The 24,910-nt window shown below is 47.6% G+C and overlaps 1 protein-coding gene across 2 annotated transcripts in view; it reads left to right on the top strand.

The window, feature by feature from the left end:
- The window catches only part of sev (receptor protein-tyrosine kinase sevenless), a 176,841-nt gene that overhangs the window by 90,177 nt on the left and 61,754 nt on the right, over window positions 1–24,910 (top strand). For both annotated transcript variants that reach the window (XM_037425230.2, XM_075895732.1), the window contains exon 2: window positions 3,451–3,507. In XM_037425230.2, coding sequence (XP_037281127.2) covers window positions 3,451–3,507 — 57 coding nt within the window. The remainder of the gene's footprint in view (window positions 1–3,450; window positions 3,508–24,910) is intronic.

Raw genomic sequence — 24,910 nt, 5'->3', positions numbered from 1 at the left:
TTATCGAATTAATGGCAAAGAAAAGCATCCATCTGGGGGCCTGTCGACAGCAAGCGTGTCTCTGTCACTCACTGCCTCGTCTGTTTCCCTTCACTGCTCTCCTAACTTTGTTTTGGTCGAGAAGTGGCGAGGCTCACTGGGAAGGGTAGCACAGTGCCGGTACGTTATAGTGTCCAGTCACTGTCGTTGTATCGCGTTGGATAACCACAGTTCGCACTTTCGTCGTGACTTCACCCTGTCAGTTCAGGTAGTGCGGTCTATGGCAGCTATCACGTTCACCCCTGATGTTGTCCAGTTAATATCTCCGAGTGGCTACCTTTTTTGGGTGAAATACTACAGCTGCAGGTCACAGGGTAGTTAGGAAGTTATAGCCAGTAAAAAAGTCACTCCTGCGTCCAGCAACAGACTCGTGATATTTACTAACATAGATATGTGCTGAGTTCTGGAATGTGGGTCGCGTGTCTTACTTCGTACCTCTAAAGTAACGGGTGGTAAAACGCAGAAAAATGAGTTTATAGTACGACGACGTACACGTTAAAAATCTTTACTAAGACTACTAAAACACAGACTCGCACATTAACCCATATTGAATTTCATGCAACACCTTCTAAAATTACATGCTAACGAGGCAATCAGTAAATCAATCAACAATTTTATATTGCTGAATTTCTATTTAAAAGTGCCACAAATTGTGTCATTCACTAAAGTATAGAAGTTAGACAACTTGACAAAAAATATAGTTATTGGAAACGAGGGTTCTCATTCCACCTCACAGATTTCTCCCATGATATGTAATTTCTCATGGCGTTTTCTTTTTTATATATATAACTGACGCCATGTAACTCAACAATACCGAACTGACCTCATTGGTTTTCTCGATTGCATACTGCAGGATGCTTGTATCATTCCTTGATGATAGTTTCATTGATATTAGGTTTGGCTAAGGTACGCCATACTCGCGGAATCAACGGGAACACTGCGTATAACATCGTAAGATTTACCAGTCGTTCTCTCATGTCTCAACACACTCGCTTCTTCATCCTTGTGCTAGCACCACATGGCTCTTTTGCAAAAAAGCAAATAAACAAACAAACAAACAAGCAAGCAAACAAAAGCGTGGATGTATTTAAACTTTGACATCATCATACCACCTTACCCTGTTAAAGTATTAAACTGTGACGATTCAGAACGCTAGGTCAAGGGCCCGTTGGTGGCGCGTATTTTCGGCACAAGGACCAAGGGTAGAAATACAGAAAGGAAAACAGAAAAGGAATAGCCAAAAAGGGGTCACATAGGTCATGGCCTGTAATCGGCAGTTAAGAGGGTCAACTCTAAACGTTGAGGAAAGGTCACAAAAACGTTCTTTTTTTTCTGTCTTCTTTGGATTGTCATCATGAACTGGTCTAATGCCCCAGCAGGCTTAGTTCCTCTTCGACATTAAAAAAAAACTGAAAATAAATAAAGGGAGCAACGTTTAAAATGATCGTGATTGTGGCATATCCGCACGTCGTCCTTTCTACTAGACTTGGTCTTTCTGGCTTTGCCCTCTTTTTTGTATTTTTCTGCTCCCGTTGCATCGAAGGCGACGTCTTCACAAAATGGCTCCCTCGACGTCACTGTCATGTCTGCTTATACACAAAAGTGAGGACCCCAACCGAAGAGCCGATGACAGCGTGGCAGCAGGCGTGCGCGGTAATCGCGTTACCGTGTATCTCTTCGCTTACAACGAAGAAAAAAAAAGGTAAAGAAAGAAAAACTGAGCTGATCCTTTGAAGTTTGTGTGTTGGTTCATCGGGGACTTCAGCGTGTTGTGGGGCGCTTTCATTTTCGCATTCACCGTGTTTCTTCATTCATTTTGATCGTCCGCGCGTGTGTCACTCTTCTTCTCCTTCGTTGCGACCGCTTCAGACTACGATTCAACGACGCAAGGAGGTGAAGGACGATGTTCGCGAAGAAGGCACTTGCGAAGAGACGGAGCATGATCCGAGCTCCGGAGGTCGTGATTTTCGCACCGCTCGTTGTCTGTATCTGCGCTGCTCGTTGGAAGTGGAGCGGAGCGGAGCGGGTGCGTGCACGCTCGAAAAGATACGATACACGGCTATCGCGTTACTCTTAGTGCCCTGTTGAAAGACGAGCCTCCCCCCCCCCTTCCTCCCACCCATCTGTTTTGTACCGTTAGCGCTCGTCGAGGGCTCTTTGCGTTTGTCGCTATAGAAAAGAACGGGTGTGTGTAATATAAAAGGGCCCGTCCATGAAAAACATGGGTTTAAGCGAGCCTTTCTTGTCGTCTTTCGCCAAAGCAATGTTTACAACGTAATGACAGTTTAATGGGAGCTGCGAGTTACGGGGTGTGCGACTTTCGCTCTTCCATCTTTTTTTCTCTAAGGTCATTTTGTAACACTGTTTGGCTTGGTCGGCTTTATACGCTTGCTGACGTTCCAGTACCAGACGCTTTTTTGTTAATCCGATGCGCAGCGATGCGGCTGAAGTACCCTTTGCGAATAACTGGCTTCGACACATGCACATACGAAAAGAAAAAATATAGAATGAACACGAATACAGGCGATGTAAAACGGATGAAGACAAGCATCCATGTCACGTCTACGTCTGCACCTCATTAGAATGAAAAATTGCGCAACAGCTGCTCCAATTTTGTTTATTAACGGTAATAAATGTTTAAGCTTCTCATTTATTCTTAATGTGAGCGTAAATCGTAAATCATGACGGTCTTAAGAGCGCCCTCTTGATGGTGAGCGCGTTTTTGGTCGCTCGTGGTACTCAACATTGTTCCTTTGTTTGTTCGTTTGTGCGCGCACGGCGTTCTTGTGAGTCGTGTGCACTGACGCAGTTTGTTGCCTTTCAGGGTTCACACAGCCGACCACGCGAGCTAATTTTGCCTTGTTTTTTCGCTTTTTTTTTAATTTTGCGGCAGCAGTTGAGTACGATCTTTTCTTAGTCTTTGCTTTCAGAACATGAACTTTTCTGACCATTCGGCGAGAATATCAAGTAGGTATTCCCCTGCCTTGGGTAGAGCAGACAGATCATCCATGTGAACGTTCAGTGTTACAACGAAATTTTGGCAGGGATAGAATGCATCCACGCCTTCTACACATACCTCAACTCCATCACCCGGCCATTTTCCAACCACAATAAAGCATAGAGAGAGAGAAACAATAATGACCCGTGCTGGCTTTTTATTCAGTCATTTTCGAGACTGGTACCGCTAAGTCACGTAGCCCGATGGTTCACTTCGGTTTAGCGTTAAGGTGTAACTGAATAAGAATAAAAACAAACAAACAGGTTGTAATGTAAAACACCACTCTAAAGCCTCTCGAGCGCTGGCGCGGTTCTGATGTCAGTAACCCTGATACGCATTGCAGTTTATTCGAACACGTGCCTTCGACTATTTGCCCTGAACATTTGTCTTTTGTCTTTTTCCGCATTTTGCAGTTGGTGGAAGAGGAGAGCTTCAACGTGGTGTGTGACGAGGAGTGCCGGTTGCGAAAGGTAAGCAGCAGTACGACGCAGCACTTTCTCACTCTCCTACAGACCACGAGCGACGCACACACACACACACACACCTTTCTAACGCGCACACACTCTTTGTTTGCCTCAGTAGCGCAGTCTGTGTTTGCACGCGCCAGCCTACGGCGAGCCCAAGAGCGGCGCGTCACCGTGACATTGAACTCAACCACACCTGTCTACCTCGGTGAGGCGACGCCGCCGAGACGGCTCGCCAAACCGACCTCAACTACGAATTACCGCCCTCCGTTTCGCGTTCCTTTTCTTTTTCCTCGTCTACGGCGCTTTTGCGAGTGTGTGTGTGTATGTGTACGTGTGTTTCCGAAGGGCACGGGTGTTCCTCGGCGAAGGAGCGCGAGTCGTCGCCGCCTACGCCTGGTTCTCAAACATCGCGCCCGGTTTTTTGACGCGCCTTTGTTCTGAGGACTGAACACTTAACACCGGTTTTCTGCAAACTTCCTCCAGAGAATCTTCTTTTGGGCGTTGCGCATTGTGACCCTAAAGACCTGACAAATGAAAAAAAAATAATATGTAGGAGAGAAAGACAGAGAGAGGACAGGAGCATTAAGTGCCGTTCCCCATCGACTAGCTTCAAGCAAACGTCACACTGAGATAAGCAATGACGCTTTGTCTCATCGGCCGCCTTATAATTGTGTCCAGCCGTAAACTGTGGTAGTTAATTTAATGAATATACATGCAAATAAAACAGTGTACCACACGCAAACAATTAAGAAGCGAAGTGTCCTGCATTTGTCCAGCACAGTCAGTTGAAACCGGGATGGCATGCATTCACACGCGTACTTGCCTTCGCAAAACGGTAAATCGGAGCTTAAAAGATGAATAAGGGACGTACTTATTAACTGCACAAATGTTATGCTTGTTGATTCTGTGTAGAGATGCTGGTGATGTCAGCAGACGAAGGAGGGAAGGGACGCGTAGCCGCTGGACCACCTGGATACGCAGACGCATTTCAAGCGGCTTCTATGACACCACTTATTTTCATTTAGTGATCCGGGGCCATGTACCTCCCTTAGAACACAGGGAGCGACTTCCCTTGCTTGCTCGAAAGCCGCGTTGGCTACCACGCTTGTCAACTTTTTTCTTCCTATCTTTCTTATATAACACACGCTTCTTGTTCGACGTTGTTTCTCCTAATATGTTTTCTTTATCTCGAACTAAACATTTAAAGAAAGAATGCTTTTACATTTCTTAAGGTAATTCGTGAAACATAATTTCTTTGGTCCTATTATCTTTTTTAAGACAAGGCACATAAGATGCTGTGCTTGCAAAAAGAAACGCAATATCTGTAAGCTTCTCTGTAAGTGATACTTAGTGTATTGTAACTTTTTGGAACCAAGAGAGTGGTATTTGGTGAGCGCCTGCGATGTTCAGCGGCAAATTCTCTTCTCTGAGAGAGACAACGCTAGAACGTTGCTATTGCAATGAGGCCACAGGTGGAAACTAGTTGCCACACTGAAGCTTTTTATCCTTTTCCTTTTCTTTGTGTCTCCGACGTCGCAGTCATCCTCAGAGGCACAGTGGTTACAGAGGTGGGCTGCTGACCCCGAATTCGCGTATTCGGTTTCCGTCCGCGGAATGCTCATTATGATGGAAGCAAAATGTAGAAGTCCCATGTACTGTCTTCTGTCAGCACATATTGAAGGAATGCTCATTATGATGGAAGCAAAATGTAGAAGTCCCATGTACTGTCTTCTGTCAGCACATATTGAAGGACACCAAGTGGTCTCAGCTCCCGGAGCCGTCCACTATGACGTGGTTCATAATCGTGTTGTTGTTTTGATACATACATATCTTGATATCATTATCATTACTCTGTGGCGTCAAGTCGCGTGTAAGTTTCCCCGAAATCGGTCACTCCCAAAAGAGAATCGTGAATACAGCATGCAAACGTGCATGCGAAACCTAACCTACTCTAACCTGAACAATGTATAGCCCTGCTTTGTGTCTTGTAGATTCTATGATAGGGAATAGCTGCGCGTGTACTATAGCTGTTTGCTGGAAGAACCTCGTATACATGGTCGTGCGCACGCACAGCAGGGGTCTGGGATCCTATAAAGTTACTGCATAAAGTTACTACATTTAGTTAGCATATACAGTAACTCTACGCCATCCCTGATCCCTTAGAAGGAAGTGGGGGGGGGGGGGGGGGCAAAGTCAGCTTCATAGATTGGCATAGTATGGAGGGGAGTGTTGTGACAAACCTTTGTCCACCCCATCCCCTGAATGGGAACACTGCTCGCACCAAAACGTGGCCTATAGTCTTGTAGGAAATATTGCAGACCGATCGCCCACTATTTGCCGGTTCCCGAGCGCGAACATCGTCAAGCTTCCTGGCGAAAGCGAAAGGGTCAAAACGCAACAAAAAAACGCGCACGCGTGATCCACGAGACACACATTCCGCGTGCATGCACGCACGCAAACGGAAGATCGTGACCCGTGCGCTCGCGGTCTTAATAGGTCGGCTCTCCTGTTCTGCCCCCCTTTCCCCTTTCACACGCAAAAAAGAAGAACGAGGTTTAGGCTGCCTTTAGGGCGTATAAGGGTGCTCCGTCCGGACGATAAAGAGAAACAAAGAAACGCGCTGGCGGCTTTGCCCACCCCCAGTTAGGCGCGATGAATAGAGACATAGAATTTGCGCTGGAAACTTGCCCAACAGCCGGCACCACGAAGGTTGCTCAAGCGCGTTTCCAGTTCGTACTAAAAGATCCCGCCATCTGAAACCCCTGCGTTCGAGTGCGGTGAAAGACAACGGCGCGCGACTCGCGAGCATTATGAACCCGCCGCCAGCGCATGCCACGGAGCCGCGCAATGCCCGACGCCAATTGTTCGCCCTGGCTTCCATGAGCTTGAGTATCTGGCGGTGTCACGCATTTCGCTATAGCCAGGAGTCTACTTCAAAATTTTTCGTTCCTTTCTTCTTCGTTTTGATGGCCGTGTCGTGAAACTTGGCTTTCTAGCCACGATGCGGGTCGCAAATTTCGTCACCGCCGTGGGGTGGCACGAGGCGCATGTCGGAGAGGAGAGAAAGCGAGTTGTTTCTCCCGGTGAGGAAATCAATTCAAGCTGTCGTCAAATGATTCGAAATTCCCGGGACGGCTAAGCAGTGTCACGAGTTTGATTGCAAAGGCCTGTTTCTTCAAAGCAGGAATTTGGGTGGTACCGTGAGTATGTTTCTTTGAAAGAACTTTGCACGAAACGTTAGCTGTATACTGAATATAAGAATATATGCAGTTTGGCGTGCCAAAACATGCATATGAGTATAATGTACGTGGTAGTAGAGGTGTCAGAAAATTTTGACTATTTGGTGTCCTTTAAGTTGCATGGTATACGCGGGCCTCTAACGTTCCTCGTTCGAAATGTGAACGTCGAGGCTGAAATTGAACCCTCGCCCTTCTGGTCTTTAGCCTAGTGCCGTAAGTCTTTCACAACCGAACCGAACAGTAGACTGAACATATTGAGAACGCAGCGCGAAAAAAAAAAAGAAAGCTGCACCCGATATTCAAATTACTGTTACTGTACGACTGCCACTTTAAAGCGTAGTTTGCTATGCGGGTAAAGGGGCTCACGTTCATAATGCCAATTCATTGTTTCTCTAAAATCATCTCTAATATTAGGAAAGTGATGTTTGAATAAATTTAGCTGCTTCATTTCACCTGTGTTGCCGTATACGTCATCAGCTACCACAAGCACATATGGACGATCATGCAACATCGCTTTCTTATGAGCATCAAGTACTGCAGGACAGAGGTTAGCCTGGTAAAGCTATCGGCCTTGACTCGTGTAGTCCGAGGCTAGAACCTTTCATCGCTATCGCATTTTAAGCCACAGCTCAAACAAAATACGTTGGAAAATAGGCCGTCGACACCATTGAGCGCGTGTTTTTTTTTTTCCTCTCATGTTGATGGATATGTGGGGTTTACCGTCCCAAAACCACTATATGATTACGAGAGACGCCGTAGTGGAGGGCTCCGTAATTCCTCTCATGTTGCCGGTTCATCTTTTATTACCAGAAATCGGAAATTTGAAATCGGATCTCCGTTCAGTTTTTATAACCAGAAATAGAGCAGCATGCTGACATACAACCCACTTGATTTGTTCAAACCGATGCATAGATGCTGCGTAGTGGCGTTATCTCAAATCTGTGCACACATATTCCACAAACATGCGCTTGGCCTTTCTAGAGGCATCTCTTCAGGCATGCCTCGGTAAGGGCCACCAGAACAGCATCCCCGTAGCCCACGCCACAGGCGCGAATTAAGGTTAAGGTCGCAGGCTCTCGTTATGCACTGCTCGCCAACAGCTGCACTCGTAGGGGCGTCGTGGTTAGTCGAGCCGACCTTATACTCTCTCCCTCCGAACCTCCTCTATCTCCCGGTGTAACCAGGGGCCAGCAAAGATTCGTATTTAAATTGGTAGCGCTGCGTCGCACGTCCGCGGCCAGCACAGAGAGGAGGAGAGTGGCGAGGCGAGAGAGTGAGAGAGAAAGCTGGACGCGCTAATGGAGCACTTCCTCATTAGTCGCAATTGCGCGCCTCAGGGACCCGCTGCGGCGCCGGGTCCGGCCGGTGCTTCAGTGTCGTGCGCGCAGCCCCGCCCAAATGAACCGATGGCCGGAACACCCCCCCTCTCCGCTTCTTTGTCTATGTCACTCGCCTTTTCCGTTCACTCGTCGCGCTAACGCTCTTTCCTTTGGCACTTCTCTAACGGTGATCTATACAGATTACCCAGTGGCACAAAGCTTGGAATGCGAATGCATCGGTCGCCCCAGAAGCCAAGCGAAAGCCGCAATCGATCCTCAGCTAGCTGTGCATGCCGCCGAGATGTGGTTACGGATCTCGGCTGCTGACCCGAATGCCACGGTTTCGATGCTGGCTGTGGCGGTCGCATTCCGATGACGGCAAAATGCTGGAGGCACGTGCACTGTGTGATGTGGGTGCACAACAACCGATTGTCCCGGAGGCCTCCACTGCGGCGCCCCTCGTAATCACGTAGTAGTTTGGGCCTGTCAGGCTTGAGGGTAGTTTTTTTTCGGCTTGTGCAAGGTCACACCAACTATTAATATAGCTGGGCTGCATGAGTGTAGCGCACTCTATCTTACTACGCTTTAGTGCAAGGACAATGCTCCAGCTAGGAAAAAAAAATCACTGCGCATAGGGAGATGTCAAGAATACGACGCTGACCTGCAAGCATTAGTTTTTGTATTCTGTACCCATTAACATAATAATTACGTACGCTTTAGGAGCTAAACAGGTCAACAAATAAACTCACGCCGTAGTGAGATAACATGATCAGGGCGCTTCTGCCTGCACACACACAGTACAACTGGTTTGGAGGCGTGAATCAGATAAAGCTTTCCCCGAGGAATACAGTTGGCTGAGCTCATAGGGGGGGTTCGTTTTTTTCTTCTTTGTCTGCATTTAACCAGATGCAGCAGATAGAGCCTCTGAAAACACACGTACACACACACACAAGTTTTCAGACGTCGTTTTCAAGGTTGACATCGATTCAGGGAATATGGACGCACGCTACAGGTCTGTGACAGGAAGAGAACAGCATGTCGCAATAGCAGAATAAGACATCAAGCATATTGAGTAGAAGAAGAAAAAAAAAAGCGTGGCCTCAGTGCTACATTGTCTATTCCACGAATCAATCCCCTTCGTCACCCACTTTTCCAGAGAGTGCAAGCTTAACTAAAAAAGCTGACCCAAAACGTAGCCGTCTCTGCAGCTGCACGTCATGAGAAAGAGAAAGGGAGTTACGAATCCTGTACGGGTTCATATCTCTGGGGTGCGAACGTGTGCAAGGTCAAAAGAAATATTTTGTTCTCTGGCCGGTATTAATAAATTAATGCTCCAAGAACTACTTTGCGGGCCAAGCTACTCGAATGCCAAGCTACTCGCATTTCACCACTAATAAAGACGAAAAAAAGAACACTAATACCTTCAACTTGGTCATTTGGTCACATTTCTTCCTTGTGCTGTTAGTCTTATACGTTTCCAGCCGTCCTAACGTGTCACCTTTGCGCAGTGACATGCATCCTCTTGCTGCTCTTGCCGTTGTTAATTATCTTGCTGGCACTGTATAAAAAGTGGCCTCACGAAGCTTTCGAGCGATGTCGTAGTACTCTCGCCGGAAATATTTAGGTGACCTGTTCATAGCTTCACACAAAAAAATTAAAAAATACGTTACTATACAAACTAACTTAATACTTCATTGCAGTACATGCTTTAAGCATGCAATTTGTGAGCCAGAACCATTACCGAAAATGCATGTTAACCGATCGTGTTAAAGAAGGATACAATGCCGAGGGTTCGCACTAACCAGTTAAGGTATTAAAAAATTAATAGCAATGAAAGCCTAAGCTTCGCATCAGATTCACTTGTAAGCGGTTCAGGTTTCCCATTTTCACGATGTAAGAACGCTTAACAGTTGCTTTGCTGCATAGGTGTCCAACAGAAGCAGCAGCCGCGAAAACGACGGAACTGTACCATAAACTACCAAAAGTTTTTCCGTGTCATCCGTTGCCTTCAAAACGATATTTTTTGTCTTTACTTTTTTTTTCAGCAAATAAGTAGCCAACTTCAGTTGCGCAATCTCTCTCGGATTTATACGTGTGCCTGGGTTCCATTTCTAGCGCGGACGCGCGCAATAGCCGTGATTAAAACGCGAAAACGGGAAGTGAAGCTGCAAGCCACAGAGGGACCTCGGCACTCTTCGTATTAGAGTGGATGTGAAGCAACGGGAAGAGTGATTGGCGAGCAGACGGAGTGGAACGAGCTGAATCTTCTTCGAGCCCGAAGGAAAAGGGACAAAACGAAAGAAGCTTGTATAGACGCAGGCTGCAACTGGAAGGGTCGTTATCCGCACGGTCAGGAACCCTCGAAAGAGAAAGATGTCCGAAGCGAAGCCACGCCGGGCCGTTGAGTCTCGCTTTTAATTCGTGGAGGACGCACACTGCGACGGCGGGCCTTCCTTCTTGTGGGCATCTGTGTGGTCTAAAAAGTGAAGGCCCAAGGAACGTGCGGGTCGCGGGGTGAGCGAAATCGGAGAGGGGCGCGACAGACCGTGAGAGCCCTCTAACTTGAAATTCGAGATTCAGTGAGGTCGCTTACAATCCGCCCGTGTTGGCGCTATCTGGCTGGCCACGATTGCGACCGATGCGCCGTCGTCCTTCGCTGCGACGCGATATCGCGCTGCTTCGCGAGAGACGAGAACGCCCGGAGAGATAAGATGAGACCCGTGGCGCGAATCTTCCTGCAACTAAGTTGTCTTCTGCGCGAGGCGCCTGTGGCTCACTCGCTCGTGGCTGCGGCAAAGCACGTCCAGAAAGGTCCGTCCCGGAACTCTTGATGTTAACCAACTCGCCCAACAACAAGTCACTCGCCTAAAGGCTTTAGGCGAGTGACTTGTCGTTGGGCGAGTTGGTTAAAATCAAATGTGTATACGTAATAGGGCAAACTTAGAAAAAAAACGCGTGAGAAAAGAGAAAGAGGTAGCGGAGAGCAGGGAGGCAGGGCGCTTCATTGAAGAAAAAAAGACACCAGATTACAGCTATCAGCACATGCGGACATCCTTATTGGAACACAGTGGTCACAGCCTAAAGAAGCTGAGGTATAGTTGGTTAGGATACACGATCAATGCGACCCGTCTAATGTCCTTTAGATAATTCTAAATGTCAGCTAGCATGTTGTCCGAGGGGGCGTGAAGTTTATTAATTTTGGTACTACTATAATATCCTGATTACTTTCAATGAGCATTGCGAATATACCGAGCGTGAGAGAAGACTGTTCTGATTGATTGATAGGTGGGGTTTAACGTCCCAAAACCACCATATGATTATGAGAGACGCCGTAGTGAAGGGCTCCGGAAATTTCGACCACCTGGGGTTCTTTAACGTGCGCCCAAATCAGAGCACACTGGGCTACAACATTTCCGCCTCCATCGGAAATGCAGCAGCCGCAGCTGGGATTCGATCCCGCGACCTGCGGGTCAGCAGACGAGTACCTTAACCACTAGACCACCACGGCGGGGTGGAAGACTGTTCTGAAGGGTAAGAAAGGGAAGCGACGTCTTTAGTCGTAATCATTGTTCGTGGCCCTGTACATAATCCTGCGCTATGATAGTGCGTGGAGACAGTGGTTTACTGATACCGCCTGTCAATATCATTCTTATGCCTTTATCGTTTATACTTGAACTTGTATAGCGCATTACGGGGAAGAAGAAACGGCCTGCTCAGCCGTTGGTCTGCTCGGCCGTTTCTTCTTCCCCGTAATGCGCTATACAAGTTCAAGTACGACGAACCAACTCGCCCAATCTTCAACACTCGTGGAATTTATCGTTTATCTTTCCCGTTCCACAGCACAGGTTAGTAAATAGAATTTGTTCGCTTCTTGCCCCCTCTCTCTCATTAAATAAGGTGGGGCAGATTGTATGGCACGTTTTACGGACATTAAAATATGATTCGCAGATTCACCTGAAAATATTTCGGTCACATCTTACTGTATTACTTGAACGCGAATGCCTGCTGTGCACTTGATTACGTATTAGCCTGTATAGTATGAAAGCACATTTTGTTTCAAGATATGTAACAAGCTGCGACATAAGGGTCACACATCAAGTCAACTTGACGCTCTCAGTAAATTGCATTATTACTCTCTCCCTATCACAGATCGCGTATATGACGTCAAAGAATTCGTTGATCTGTGACCATGGCACAGGCTGGCCCCTTTCTGGAAGCCACTGGCTCGAAGGTCACGTTGGTTTTTGTCCCACTTAACTAAGCGGCTATGTCCTCAAAGCCAGTCACTTAATCCTAGCGAATTGTCAGCGAACTTTTTGCCATGTTGCGGACGAGGCAGGACTAAGGAAGGTGTGGAGGCATCGAGACTGCACGTTTATATATAAGCGCTGTGACGTTACGTTTTCTCAGCGTGATCCAAGGGATGCCTTGTCCCACTCGGGCCGCTGCGATGGCCGTGCACCGTCGTCTATTAATGGAACAGCCCGCTTAGAGCACAAGACAATCTTTTGTTGGCCTTTCTAGGCGGGACCTGTGATGGTCACGTGGGAAAGGCAAGAAAACGATGGCTGTTTGCGCCCTCAGCTTGATGCGACTGACGCGGTGTTCCTTTTGAAGAAAACAAAATGACGCGTCGAGTGCATTGCACTCGTTACGACACGTTTCGATTGTTATTGAAACGATTCGGTGGCCCGCCGCTTGCCTTTCTGTGCCCACCTCGTGGTGTTCACCGAGTGCGTTTACCTTTCGGCACCCTGCCGGTGAAGGGGCTTTCTTGTCTCCTCTTGATAAATTTCAGCCGTTGCTCTTTCTCTTGTCCGCTGTGGTGATGGTGTGCGAGATAAATAGCGCCGCGGACGATGCTGTGCCCATTTCTCATTCCTTCGGCGCATCTAAATTTATTCGGCGCCCGTCATGTTGTTTTACTAACACTAAGCCATATTTATCACCCCTACATTGAAACATTTCTGTCATGTTAGCAGCTTGACCAAAAGAGGAAGTCGTAGAAAATAACAGTAACAGAACCAACGTGTTATATACTTAGTTTTCTTCGCCTAGCTGTTTACAAAAGTATGGTCCCTATGGTTCGCTGACCTATCGCTACTGTTTTCTCATTCTGGCAGCTTGCGAGCTCGTTCGCTCGCTTCCTCCATTCATCCCTCCCTCACTCTCTCCCCTCCCCCACTATGTCTTCCTCCCTCCCTCCGTCACTTACTCGCACTGGCCGATGAATAAATCGATCGATCGATCACTTAAACTTCATTCGAAGTTATTCTCGTCTCCTATTGTCTAATTGTCTAGCACACTGCGTTTTGCGATCCAAGCCCACATTACGCTTAATCTTCACGTGGACACATTACAGTGCGTGCGGAAGCCGCACCTTCAGTGAAAATCACGCATAAAGGCACCGATATTCCATCACCGTTATCCTACATCAACTACTTGACTCGCATATTTGCTTACGCGTTCGCTCACACGTTAGTTCGCTCTCCCGTACCCTCATTCCTCTTTTAACACATCCCCTCTGTCTTCCAGATGCTGTGTCGATCACTCGATGGCCCAAGTCGGCACTCACACACCTTTATTTCCAACTTGCTATCCCTAATGACCACAATAGACACAAAAGAAAAAGCTTATTTTCATTTTTTTTCTACTATATTAAACTGGGTCATTTTAGCCTAAGTCGTATATCACTCGAGATAAAGGTTGTTGGCTCGGAAGAATAGTGCCCATCACATTGCGCAAATTTAAAGTAAAGAAGTAAGAATATACCCGACTTTCGTTCTGGATATATACATTGTACGCTACTGTTTTCCTTGACGATCTATCGTGAAGTAATGCGTGCTGGACCGATAAGGAAAAAGAAGGACGTTGCCGTCACGGGTCAGTGCACCACATTAGCTGAGATTTTGAGTTAAAGAGCTCGCAGCTTTGAAATAATGGGACGCCACAGTTTCTCGCCGCGAATCGCGAAAACCACCCCCAGGTAAAACCGGTATATATAGTCGCCATTAGGTTTTTTTTTCTTCTTCTTCTTTAGTACGCTCTAGCCCATCTAGGCCTCTTCGCGGGAGTTCTGTGATGCGAAAATCTACCCTGCTAACGTACCTTTTTTTCCTTGTTCAGGTGCGCTTCTAGTTCTTCAGGTACGCAGCTTCATCGCTTAACTAAGACAAAAGCCAACCTCATTCCACGAAGCGTGCGTTGAACTTGCATGTCCCTTCCTTTTGTTTTCCACCACATTTCCCGATAAGAACAGCGTCCTCGCGCAGAAATCGATCACCTTTTCTTTTTCTGGCCACGATGCGAAAGACAGATAAAGCGACAAACCACGACTAAAGCGGGTATTTTCATACACTGCAAAACTAGTATAGCATAGCAGACGTTAACGCTGCTGCGAGTGTCTCCTCATTTCAATGCACTGGAACGACACTCGGCCGAATGCATGAACAGCTGGGGGTAAGGGGGGTGCTTATAGCGTCGAGCTTATAGATCGAAACACGCAAGAAATGGGGATACCGTCCGCGTCGATGTATGTACGCTCGTGCGCACACAATGAACGAGGCGTGTGGCGATCGCTGCGGCGGTGGTCGCACGGCCGCTGCGGAGGCGGGATCGTTTCTCGGGTTTTGATGGATCGCGTGGGCACGCCGAAGAAGAAGAAGCGAGCGATGAACGATTCGCGCGTGTACGAAGAAGAGGGTGTAATGGAGGGCTGCAACGCACGGGCGAGGGGAACGCGCGTTCTGGAACATGCGGTGCCGTCCGCTGCTGTGACAGCAGCGTGCGCGACGCGGTGTTTTTCGTCGCGGCCGGCAGTGGCAGCGTCGGCGAGTGTGTGTTTTTGGCCTGGCACCGAAGGGGGACATGACACCACGGGGCCAGTGTATTGCTTACCGCTGAGACAGGAAGGGACGTAGCACTTTTTTTCGCGGTCAACTGCTGCTGCGAGAAGCTGTGAGGTCGCGAGGTCTAACTCGCTGGGATGCGAATAACAACACAGGTGTTCTAACTCTTACACTCGTTCTAGTCGGTAGCTCGTTTTGTTGCATGAAGCATTTCGAATCGTTACAAAAAAAAAGCCTTGTGTGGCGTTGAACAAAAACACAAAGCGTAGGCCTAAGAACACTCGCCTTCTACGGATAGCGAATAATCATGTCTTAAAAGAAGGATCAGGATGTTCGAATGAAGCACATTACAGAAATGTACTCACCCTTCAACTATATGGCATTGCAATACCGAGTATCATTTTTTAATGTGTATGTAGTCTAAAAGAAACAGCTCTCAGTGGCTCAAAATGTTCTGGCCTAAGACAATGTCTTTCAAACTTTTACCGACCGTTCATTTCTTCGAAACAGCGTCACCGAAGCAGCTGGGGACATAGCAACACACAAGCACACCACTATGAGGGTGCTTATGTTCGGGCTTTATGCCGTGTTCCGGTATCATTGTGTGTCGCCGTTAAATAAAATGAATACTTACCAGCCGACCAGTCTGCACTATTTACTTGGCTGATTTCCGAACACAGACCCGAATCTTCTTGAATGCATTATAATCACTGAACAGCGTATGCTATCAACCACATGCCATGCGTGTACAGAGCCACCACAAGGACTACAGATATCGCCTTGTAGAACCCGTAGCCAAGTATTCAAACAAGCTACGTATAAAAATATTAGAATAATGCTTACGTTTTTGAACGTGCCAGCGCATGTTCGTCGAAGATTACCAGCTCATTGCATTAATAAAATAACTAATGCATTAATAAATAACTAATAAAGTGATAATGTTTCTCGTGCCGAAACTGCGCGATCATGTTGAACGCCGTATTGAAGGGCTTCGGAAAAGTTGGTCATCTGGCATTCTTTAACGTTCACTGACATCGTACCATGCAAATGTCTCTAGCATTTCACCTCTATCAAATTGCGACCGCCGCCGCAAGGGTCAAACCCGCAACCTTTAACTCAGCGCCTTACTGGTGAGTTGAAATCTTTGTACAAGGTCGGGCATTTTTCATAACCTCAAAGGCTCTTTTCTCGTGAATTCAGTTACGTCGTTACCGAATAGATATGAATAAAAAACTAAATCATGTGCGAAACACAGCAGAACCTAATGAAACTCCACTACCGCGCACCAGCTTACCGTAAATGCAACGACTCCAGAGGCACATCCTCCTCCAGCACGGCATCCTATATAGAGAGGACCTTCGTGCTGTTATCTTGTTCCCCGTGTCATGTTCGGTCGTTCGGAGGCAGCACATGATGGAAAGCCATTGATGGGCTTTCCGCAGGCGATGCATCTCTTGCAATCGCTGATTTCTTCGGGGTGTGTTGTCTCCGTGGCTGGGCGCTCCATCGTATCCCAGACCCAACCCTGCCGAAACTACAGCAACGCATGCACGGTGTCTGCGACACTGCATTTTGTCCGTGCACGTGCCTGGCCGGGTCCCGGGTGTCACGGGTTTCTTTCTTTCTTTCTTTCTTTCTTTCTTTCTTTCTTTCTTTCTTTCTTTCTTTCTTTCTTTCTTTCTTTCTTTCTTTCTTTTATATGTGGTCTGTACTTTCTAAACGTGGTGTCATTTTGACACACAGGTAGTGTTTCCTACGCGATGCGTGCTCTGTTGCTCTTTTTGCTGCTGAGAGCCGTGCACCTGATACATCAAGGGAGGCGGCACTTCATCTTTTGGACTTTCGGTACTTTTAACGGTGAATTTTAGCAACTGGCTGCTCCACCCTTCTAGGTTCACAGTTGGCGCTAGCTGATCTATGGCACAGATTATGAAGCTGAAGGGGCCATAATGTCTGTGCGCAAGCCTTAACTTCAGAACGGATTGTGTGGCATTTTCCTTCGGTCCTGCATTACAGAGGCTTCGCTTCTTGTGGCGATCACTGCCTCTCTGACCAGGAACTGTAATTTCTCAGAACAGAATTCTTGTTTTATTATTCTCTGTGCTCTCTGCCGTCTAAGATGCTGCTACATCATATGTTCATGCAGCTACGTCACTGGCGTAGAACTTCAACCCAATAATAAATGCAGGCACTCGCTTGTAGGAAGGGTGGTTCAAAAAACAATAGTTACGTAGCTACTTATTAGTTTAATTACGCGGGACAAAACTCTGATACGGTAAATGTTTTGAAGTATACACGTAAAATGAAACAAAAAGTGCGAATACTCAACGTTCTCGATGAGAGAGAAATCGAGGCGCTGTTTTTAGAACAGTATAGTTCACGTAACAGTCTCTGAGCGCCTGCTTTGGGCCGCAGTTCTGGTTCTGGGTCGCCTGATGGCACTGCAATCAATTCGAGATGAACAACGGCCAACAGGCCCAATTAAAAGCATAGCCGCAGTCAATATCTTCATTATAGATACATGATTCCACAAGAGTATACAACTTAAACGCTTTCATAGAGCATGTTCTCAACAAACACTCTTCTTGGAGGCACCGCTTTCAGCCGTTATCGAAGGTGCGTGCGCGCGCCTTCACGTTGCGTGGGCCCAGCCCCATTGAGAGCTCCGCATCCTGCTCCGAGCCGTCACGCTTACCGGATGTTCCTTCTCAGCCCCTCGTCACAAATGAGAGAGCATTTCCAAAAACTCCCTCAAGGTTTAAAGGGGGCATATATATACAGATAAAAACGAACATGCATGTCCATCTGAAAACTGAACATTCGTGAACAGACGTATATGCTTATTGTCCAGACGTATGCATATTGTTGTGAGGAGCTCCGTTGACCGACTGTGTGTCACGCAAAACATGGCTTGACTACGTCACTCGCTTGCCATAAAAGGTTAAAAATAAGTGGCGCAGTTGACAAAAACGAAGAAAGGGGTCGCTACTGTCGCTTCTTTCCAAGAAAACTGAGGGAGCTTTACGGAGCGGCCGGACGTTTGGTCCGTGTATAACAGACATTGACATGTAGGTTTTACTCGCTAAAATGATCATGCCTTTATGGGTCAGCCCGGACAGCACTGGTTAATTGTAGCCGCTTGCGGTTCTTTAACACGCGCTAAACTTGAAGAACGCGGGTATTCTCGCGTTTCGACCGCATAGAAATGCGGTGGTTGTAACGTGTATTCGAACCCATGAGCTCGAGATTAGTACCGGTACACCCTAGCCATTACGCTACTACTGTGGATGGTCCGTGCACAGTGCTCAGTCAAAAGTGTCATTCTCGGCATTGTGTCTGTGCGTGAGAGCTCAGTTTCAACACTAAGTGAGGTGATGGACAGAATTCGCCGAATCATTTCTTTATGACGATTTCTGCAGTACTGTCCCATGTTTAATTTAGTGAAAAAGATACGGCACGTTGCTGGTGCACTTACGCAGTGTCTTTCAGCAGAGAAATTTCGGTGACCCACGTGGACCGGTGGAAGAGATGAGGGACCCCTTGATGTGAGGGAAAAATGGCACTGAGATCAGGCTAGTTGGTACTGGTCTGCATCTTCTGGAAGCTCGAAAGACACGCATCACGGACGAAACAAACAGGGCAAGCGCTATCTTCAATGAAAGTACTGCTTTCCCTGCGTTCTTCGGCTTTAGGATACTTTACGATTTTTAAGATACTCTTTCGACTACAAAACAGTTCACTTAAACGCCTCATCGTATTTTCACTTTACTGCACCTTGCAAGGAACGCCAGCGCTCGCCGTCAGTAATACCGAGTCGTTTGCGTAAGCTTGGGCGCTGCCGTAGTGCTACAGCCGTAGTAACCCAAGTCAACCTTCGCAAGACCTATGGTACCCGGCAGTGGTTCCGTGCGCTTGCGCTCAACCATCGAAAACCTCCATCTAGCAATCACGCTTGCGAAGTGTTCGACCAGCATGTCATAAAGGTGTTGCGCAATACGTTAGAACAGAAAAAGAAATTGGCATAGATCTTCTGAATGCTCCAGGTTTCGTCAGCCGGGCAGGTGAGCCGCCCGTTCCGGGGAGGTCCGCGAGAGATGGGCTGGTGTCCTTTCATGACATAACGAATCATTATAAACTAGAGCGGAGGTTTTATCCACCGCCGCACAGGCAGTTGACTAAGGCACAGGAATGCGTCTGGAGAAAACTACAGACGCAATTTTTTCCCAACGCTTACGTGTTGAACAATATATACCCCGAGGAGATTAAGCTGCAATGCAAATGGTGCCAGGCTGTGGAAACATATGACCACATACTTTGGGAATGTAGCATAGTGCCACCGCCGGTGGATATCATGCGTGATTCCTCTCTTGAGCACTGGGATGCCATGTTGACCAGCTTAGACCCAGTCGTCCAGACAAGGGTCGTGGAGTTGGCCACGCAGGTCGCCGTGAACCTTGGGTTAATGACCATCTAACAGGGAATCGTCCGCAGTTGCTTTCTGACAAAATAAAGTTTTACCATCCATCCATCTACATTCGCCTAAAATGACTCGAGGGCGATCGCCACCTTTTCCCTTTTTTCTTCATATTCCATGTATTGACTCTTCCTAACCTCTTCGAAAGCTTTCCGCACCCCACCTAGTTTTACACGGCCTCCGTGATCAGCACACATTTCAGCAAGCGACAATATAATGTGACGTTCCTCTGCATGTCACAGTGACGTCACGATGACATGACAAATCTTGGCGATCTGTGTGATCATGATGATGTCAGCTGTTGACGTCGTCACGTGATGATGATTCTTTGTCCCACTCCTGTTGACGACGACCTAGCCACGGGACACCGATGGTTAACGTTTGATGAGGTATCTACGGCTTTCGCTGTCAAACACGGAACATTTCAGGTTATCCCTACAGTCAAGGTCTTCGTTTAGGTTGTTCCTCCATCTGGCCCCTCTACACTTCCTCGTTGTATATGTACATGTGCCTGCCCTATAGTGCTTTGCTTGTCATGTCGCAGTGTCATGCTCTTGTAGCTGCCAGGTCATGACGACATCATGTGACGTCATAGTTAAGATTTCACCATGACATCATGATGGCATCCCAAGTTTTGGCGATCTGTGTTGTCATTACGGCGTCTAATGATGAGGTCATCCCGATGACGACGATCCCTTGCATTCTAGCCTTGAAGCCGAAGCCGCCACGGGACACCAACTCACGGTCGACGAGTTATCTAAGGCTTCCGCCTTCAAACACGCAACTGCGCAGGTTATCTCTACAGCCAAGGTCTCGTTCAGATTTGCCGTCGACTTGGCCCCTCTGTCCTCTCTTGTATACCTAGCTACGTGTGCCTGCCCTACAGCGTTATGCTTTATGAGCCAGGTCGTCGGGACAAAGGAAGAGAAAATAGAAAGAAAAGGAAAATGAAGGGAGATAAATGTACAAATAAAGGAACTGCGTCGAACCTGAATAGAGCAAATAGCGGCGGTCCATCGGAGCGTGTCTGACGTTTCGCGCTCTCCGCCGCCACTCACGTCCTTTCCCCGCATGCAGCGGCCGTGAGTCGAGTGTTCCTGGAAAAAGAAAAGGGCTCGATTCGTTTGCCTGCACTCGCTAGCACGCACGCGCTGGTCTCGTGCTCCCCTCACTGTGTCTGCGGACGTGTTTTGTTTTTTCGATTGTTTTGTCTGGCACTGTTTTTTATCGTTATACTTTTTAGCGTTACCCGTGTTTTGAAAGGAGCAGCGGATGGTGAATGTGACCGTCTACAACAGTATCGTGACCCCCTCGCTGTCATAGGCGCGCTAAATGTTGACCTTCCCGGGTGCATTGAAGGCGGGGCTGGCGGTCGGCGAGAACTCTCTCGTATGACCCCTATCATTTGAAGGCTGATCACATTAGCGCCTCTATACGCGCTGGCGCTTTTTCTATAGCTTTATTCACCTTCTCCCACGGTATTTCGCACCCGGCTTTTCAATCATCACTTCTTACCAACTCACCTTACAGTCTGTTCTTCTAAGTATACGCTGGCACAGAAAACTCTTACGCCAACGCTGGTGTTCAGAAATGGGAGTGTTGAATGCACTAAAAAACATGGATAAAACTGTCTCAAGTACTGTTTTATTATTGAGATATGGCTTGCTATTAACACTGAATACTTCGTTTGCATGATGTAGGCCGGGAGGCGCGTGTTGCGTGTGAATTGAAGCAGTGTCTCGTGGAATCTGTTATCACGGATCCAGCGGCCATAGCCGGTCATGAAACTGCAGCGAAGCCCTGCTTGCGATAGGGGAGGACAGCGTTCAGATTGTAAGCATTGCCATAGTCATTTTAAATGGTGTACATTGGGTTCCGTCAATTAGGCGGAGAACTTCGGCCACCATGGCGTACAGACATGTCCTTCCATTGTGAGATCTAATAAGTGTAGGAATGCTCAGCCTGCCGCAATGACTGGCATTGCTACTCTGTATGCCTGTGAAGAAACGAATGAAGCGACATGTCCAGTCTGCGTCGTAAGCGTGCAGCGTGCACAAAGCAAGCCGTAACTTTCATCTTACAGACGAAAGTGTCTAATTGAAATTAATATACTCTCAGTGGTACAAATATGAAAGTGACCTTCGTTGTGCGAGATGCACACCAGCGTCTTAGTCCATCGGATTATTGCTCGTCTTAGCTCAGTATATGGTAGTCATCGATGAATATGCAGGGCAGACACTCGACTATAGCTGTTATCTTTAATGTGACTAGTCGGCAACTAGTCACATTACCCCCCTTCCCTCTTCTTTTTTTTTCTGAACATGGTGGCCTCATACATTTTCGGACGGAATTATGCCCTCCCACAGTTGAATACCGAGTACTCTAAATCATTGAACACTTTCTCCAAACCTAGAACGATTACTAGTAATGTGCGGATACGAACGTGGCGGATCGCTTTTGTAACATAATATTTACGGCTTGAAGATTTAGTATCAATATTAGTTTGGCAACCAGATTTACTAGTAGGGGGTGGTGTTACACGTCCCAAAGCCATGATATGGTTATGGGGGACGCCGTGACGGAGGAATTCGGTAATTTTGACCTTCTGGTTCGAGCACTGACATCGCGAAGTACACGGGCATTACCATTTCACCTCCAACAAAACGCGACCACCACGGCTGGTATAGAACCCGCAACCTTCGGGTCAGCAGCTGAGCGCCCTAACCACCGATCCACCGTGGTGGACACAACCGGGTTTAGTCAGTGTAACCTCTGGTAGCTTAATTCAGTGCTCCCTTTCATATTGTTCACAACTGTACTTGACTCGCGGCTCCTGAAAGAGCCTGCGATGTTGCGGTGTCGCTTGGGCTTCGCGAGTCGCATGGCCCATCGCGCTTTCTGAGGTTCGCATTGAAGAGCAAACCGCACTTGTGGGGCCTGTACATGGCGTCACTGCATGATAACCCATGGGCGTCCTGCACGTGTGGCGCTTGTACATGGCGTGACCGCCTGATAACTCACTGCGTTTGTATGCATACAGATGAGCACGCGGAGTATTTTCAGTGCTGCGTGGCTCGGAAACGTGCGCCCCCACGATCGGCCTCGCTTAGGAAAGTGATCTCGTGGCCTGACCCCGAGTCGAGATGCGCTAGTCAAAACAGGAGGCAGCGATAGGCCGATGGTGGCTGATGGGGCGACGAGAACTGCCGTGTTTTTCCAGCAGCCGCCGACGCTGCGACGCTAGCGATGGCGGCGGCGGGTCGGCGTCGGTTCTCGTTGTCGCACCCTGAACTGACGCTCGCGCGATGACGGTTTCTTTCGGCGCGATTGGGCGTGCAGTATATCGCGATGATGCGTGGAGTTTTTCTTTCTCTCTCCTTATACCTGTTCTGCTGATACGTACGTATATAAGCGTGACCTTGTGACCCTGACTCTCCGCGTGGATGCTGACGAGGTGACGCTGAATTTGCGAGGACGCGGTTCGAGTTGCTGTTTCGTTCGGTATCTGTTTATTTTGTTAAATTCTCTCGCCATGTGTTGGTTACTACCAATATTTGTGAAGCATCGTTCCCAAGTTTTTAATGAAGCGAAAGTACCAGCTGTTTCGTATAACGCGCAATCGAAGTTCGGCGTGTTGATCTTCGTGGAGAACAGCGCATGCAGGATGAACGCGGGGAAAGAAGTGTCACTCTGTGTTATTCTGGTGTCCCTGTTCACATTGTTCTATTGACTAAAAATGAGACGTATCAACGAGGCAGTGCGAGACTAAGTTCTTCGCGCTTCAGACAACGCTATCTGTAACGACGCGATTTTGTTGTGGCGAGAGTTGTATTTCGCTGACAGACCATCACGGTGACAGATTCATTTGATTTTAATGGATAACTTATGCACGCACGCACGCACGCACGCACGCACGCACGCACGCACACACACACACACACACACACACACACACACACACACACACACACACACACACACACACACACACACACACACACACACACACAATGTGAACATCACAATTTCTCGCGAAAATTCTAATGCTATCTGTTAAGGCCATGGCTCGACACCTTGAGGGACTACTTACTCAAATTCACTCATCCCAATTTTTTTCCGGCCTCGCATTCACTCGCGTTCATACTCAAAACTACTCACGCTCATGAGTTCTCACTCACGTTTACACTCACGTTCCCTCGCGCTCGTTAGTACTCACTCACGTTCATACTTACGACTACTCATCGTCATGAGATCTGACACGCTCAATCTCGTGTCCACTCACACTACCCGCACTCATATTAGTGTGTGTAAGTGTGCCTAGCTATGATCAAGGCTTAAAATGAGATCATAAGTTCTCTCGCGAAAAAAAAAAGCTGAAGCTTCTTTGATCAGAGCGGTCTTGCACTGCAATGAGAATTTAGAACTTGGGCTTCATGCTCTTAGTCGGGTTCAGCTCTCGGGTAGCTCACACTCCGGGAGCCACTTTATATAGTTTCTTCTAAACGACAAAATGGAGCCTTTCGTTTAGTACTTCACGCATCAAATATGCTCTTTTGCCCTCTAAACGCACACAATGGCATCTGTTGTGCACAGACAAAATAAACAAGAATAAATGCATCGCGCATCGCCAAACCACCGATCGTATCTGGCGGGCCCATAGAGGCGTGCATGGTTCGTTCGCGAATAAATTATCATTTCGTTTTGCTTTTGGCGCCACTAATCTTGAAACGGCCAATAGCGTTGCCAAACACGCGCCCCGCCACGCACTCAATAACCTTTCAACCTCTTACGGCGCGAAAACGTCAATAACTTGTTATGACTGCCGTGCCTTTCAGACGCTGCAGGCGTGTGTGGTGCGAAGAGAATGCGGAGAACGTTTCGCCATGTTTATCTCACCGCTCTCGAATTCTGCTGAAACGGCTTGTGCATTATACAAATATTTCACTGTAGGGCACCCTGTGTCGTGGCCTATAGCCAAAATGTTGTTGTATCGTCGCTCGCTGGGGCGAGGAATTATGCCTTCTTCTAGAGTTTGTGTTCTTTAGCGGCGCCATATAAGAAGAACTGCATGCGATTCGTCGAGGGCGTTGCTCTCATAGTGAACCTATTTCTTGTAATTTTTCTTCTGGTTATCGATTCGAGAAAACTGTGACCGCTCAGGGAAGTACGTGCGTGGAAAATGTTCCTAGTGGTGTAATGTTCTATCAGAGCAAAAACAAACTATTCCGCACCAATTTGTCTGCTACGTAGGCGATGATCTGCCATCAGCTACTTAATGTGTATGTGAATGTTTGTTTATCTATAGACGTAAGACGCAGCTCAATATACAAAATGCGCTTATTGTTCGGCTTAAGATTAATATTTCATCCCCAAATTATGAAAAGATTATAGACGATGCTGTATTGAGGGGCTCTGGAAATTGTGAACTCCGGAGGTTCTTGAACGCGTACTTAAATCTAAGCACACGGACCTCTAGCATATTGCCGCCATCGAAATTCGACCGCCACGGTTGGGATTCGATCCCGA

This window comes from Rhipicephalus microplus, chromosome 5 (assembly GCF_043290135.1).
Source record: "Rhipicephalus microplus isolate Deutch F79 chromosome 5, USDA_Rmic, whole genome shotgun sequence".
NCBI classification, from domain to species: Eukaryota; Metazoa; Arthropoda; class Arachnida; order Ixodida; family Ixodidae; genus Rhipicephalus; species Rhipicephalus microplus.
Note: the sequence above shows the minus strand (reverse complement) of the source record. Positions and strands in the feature narration are given on the sequence as shown.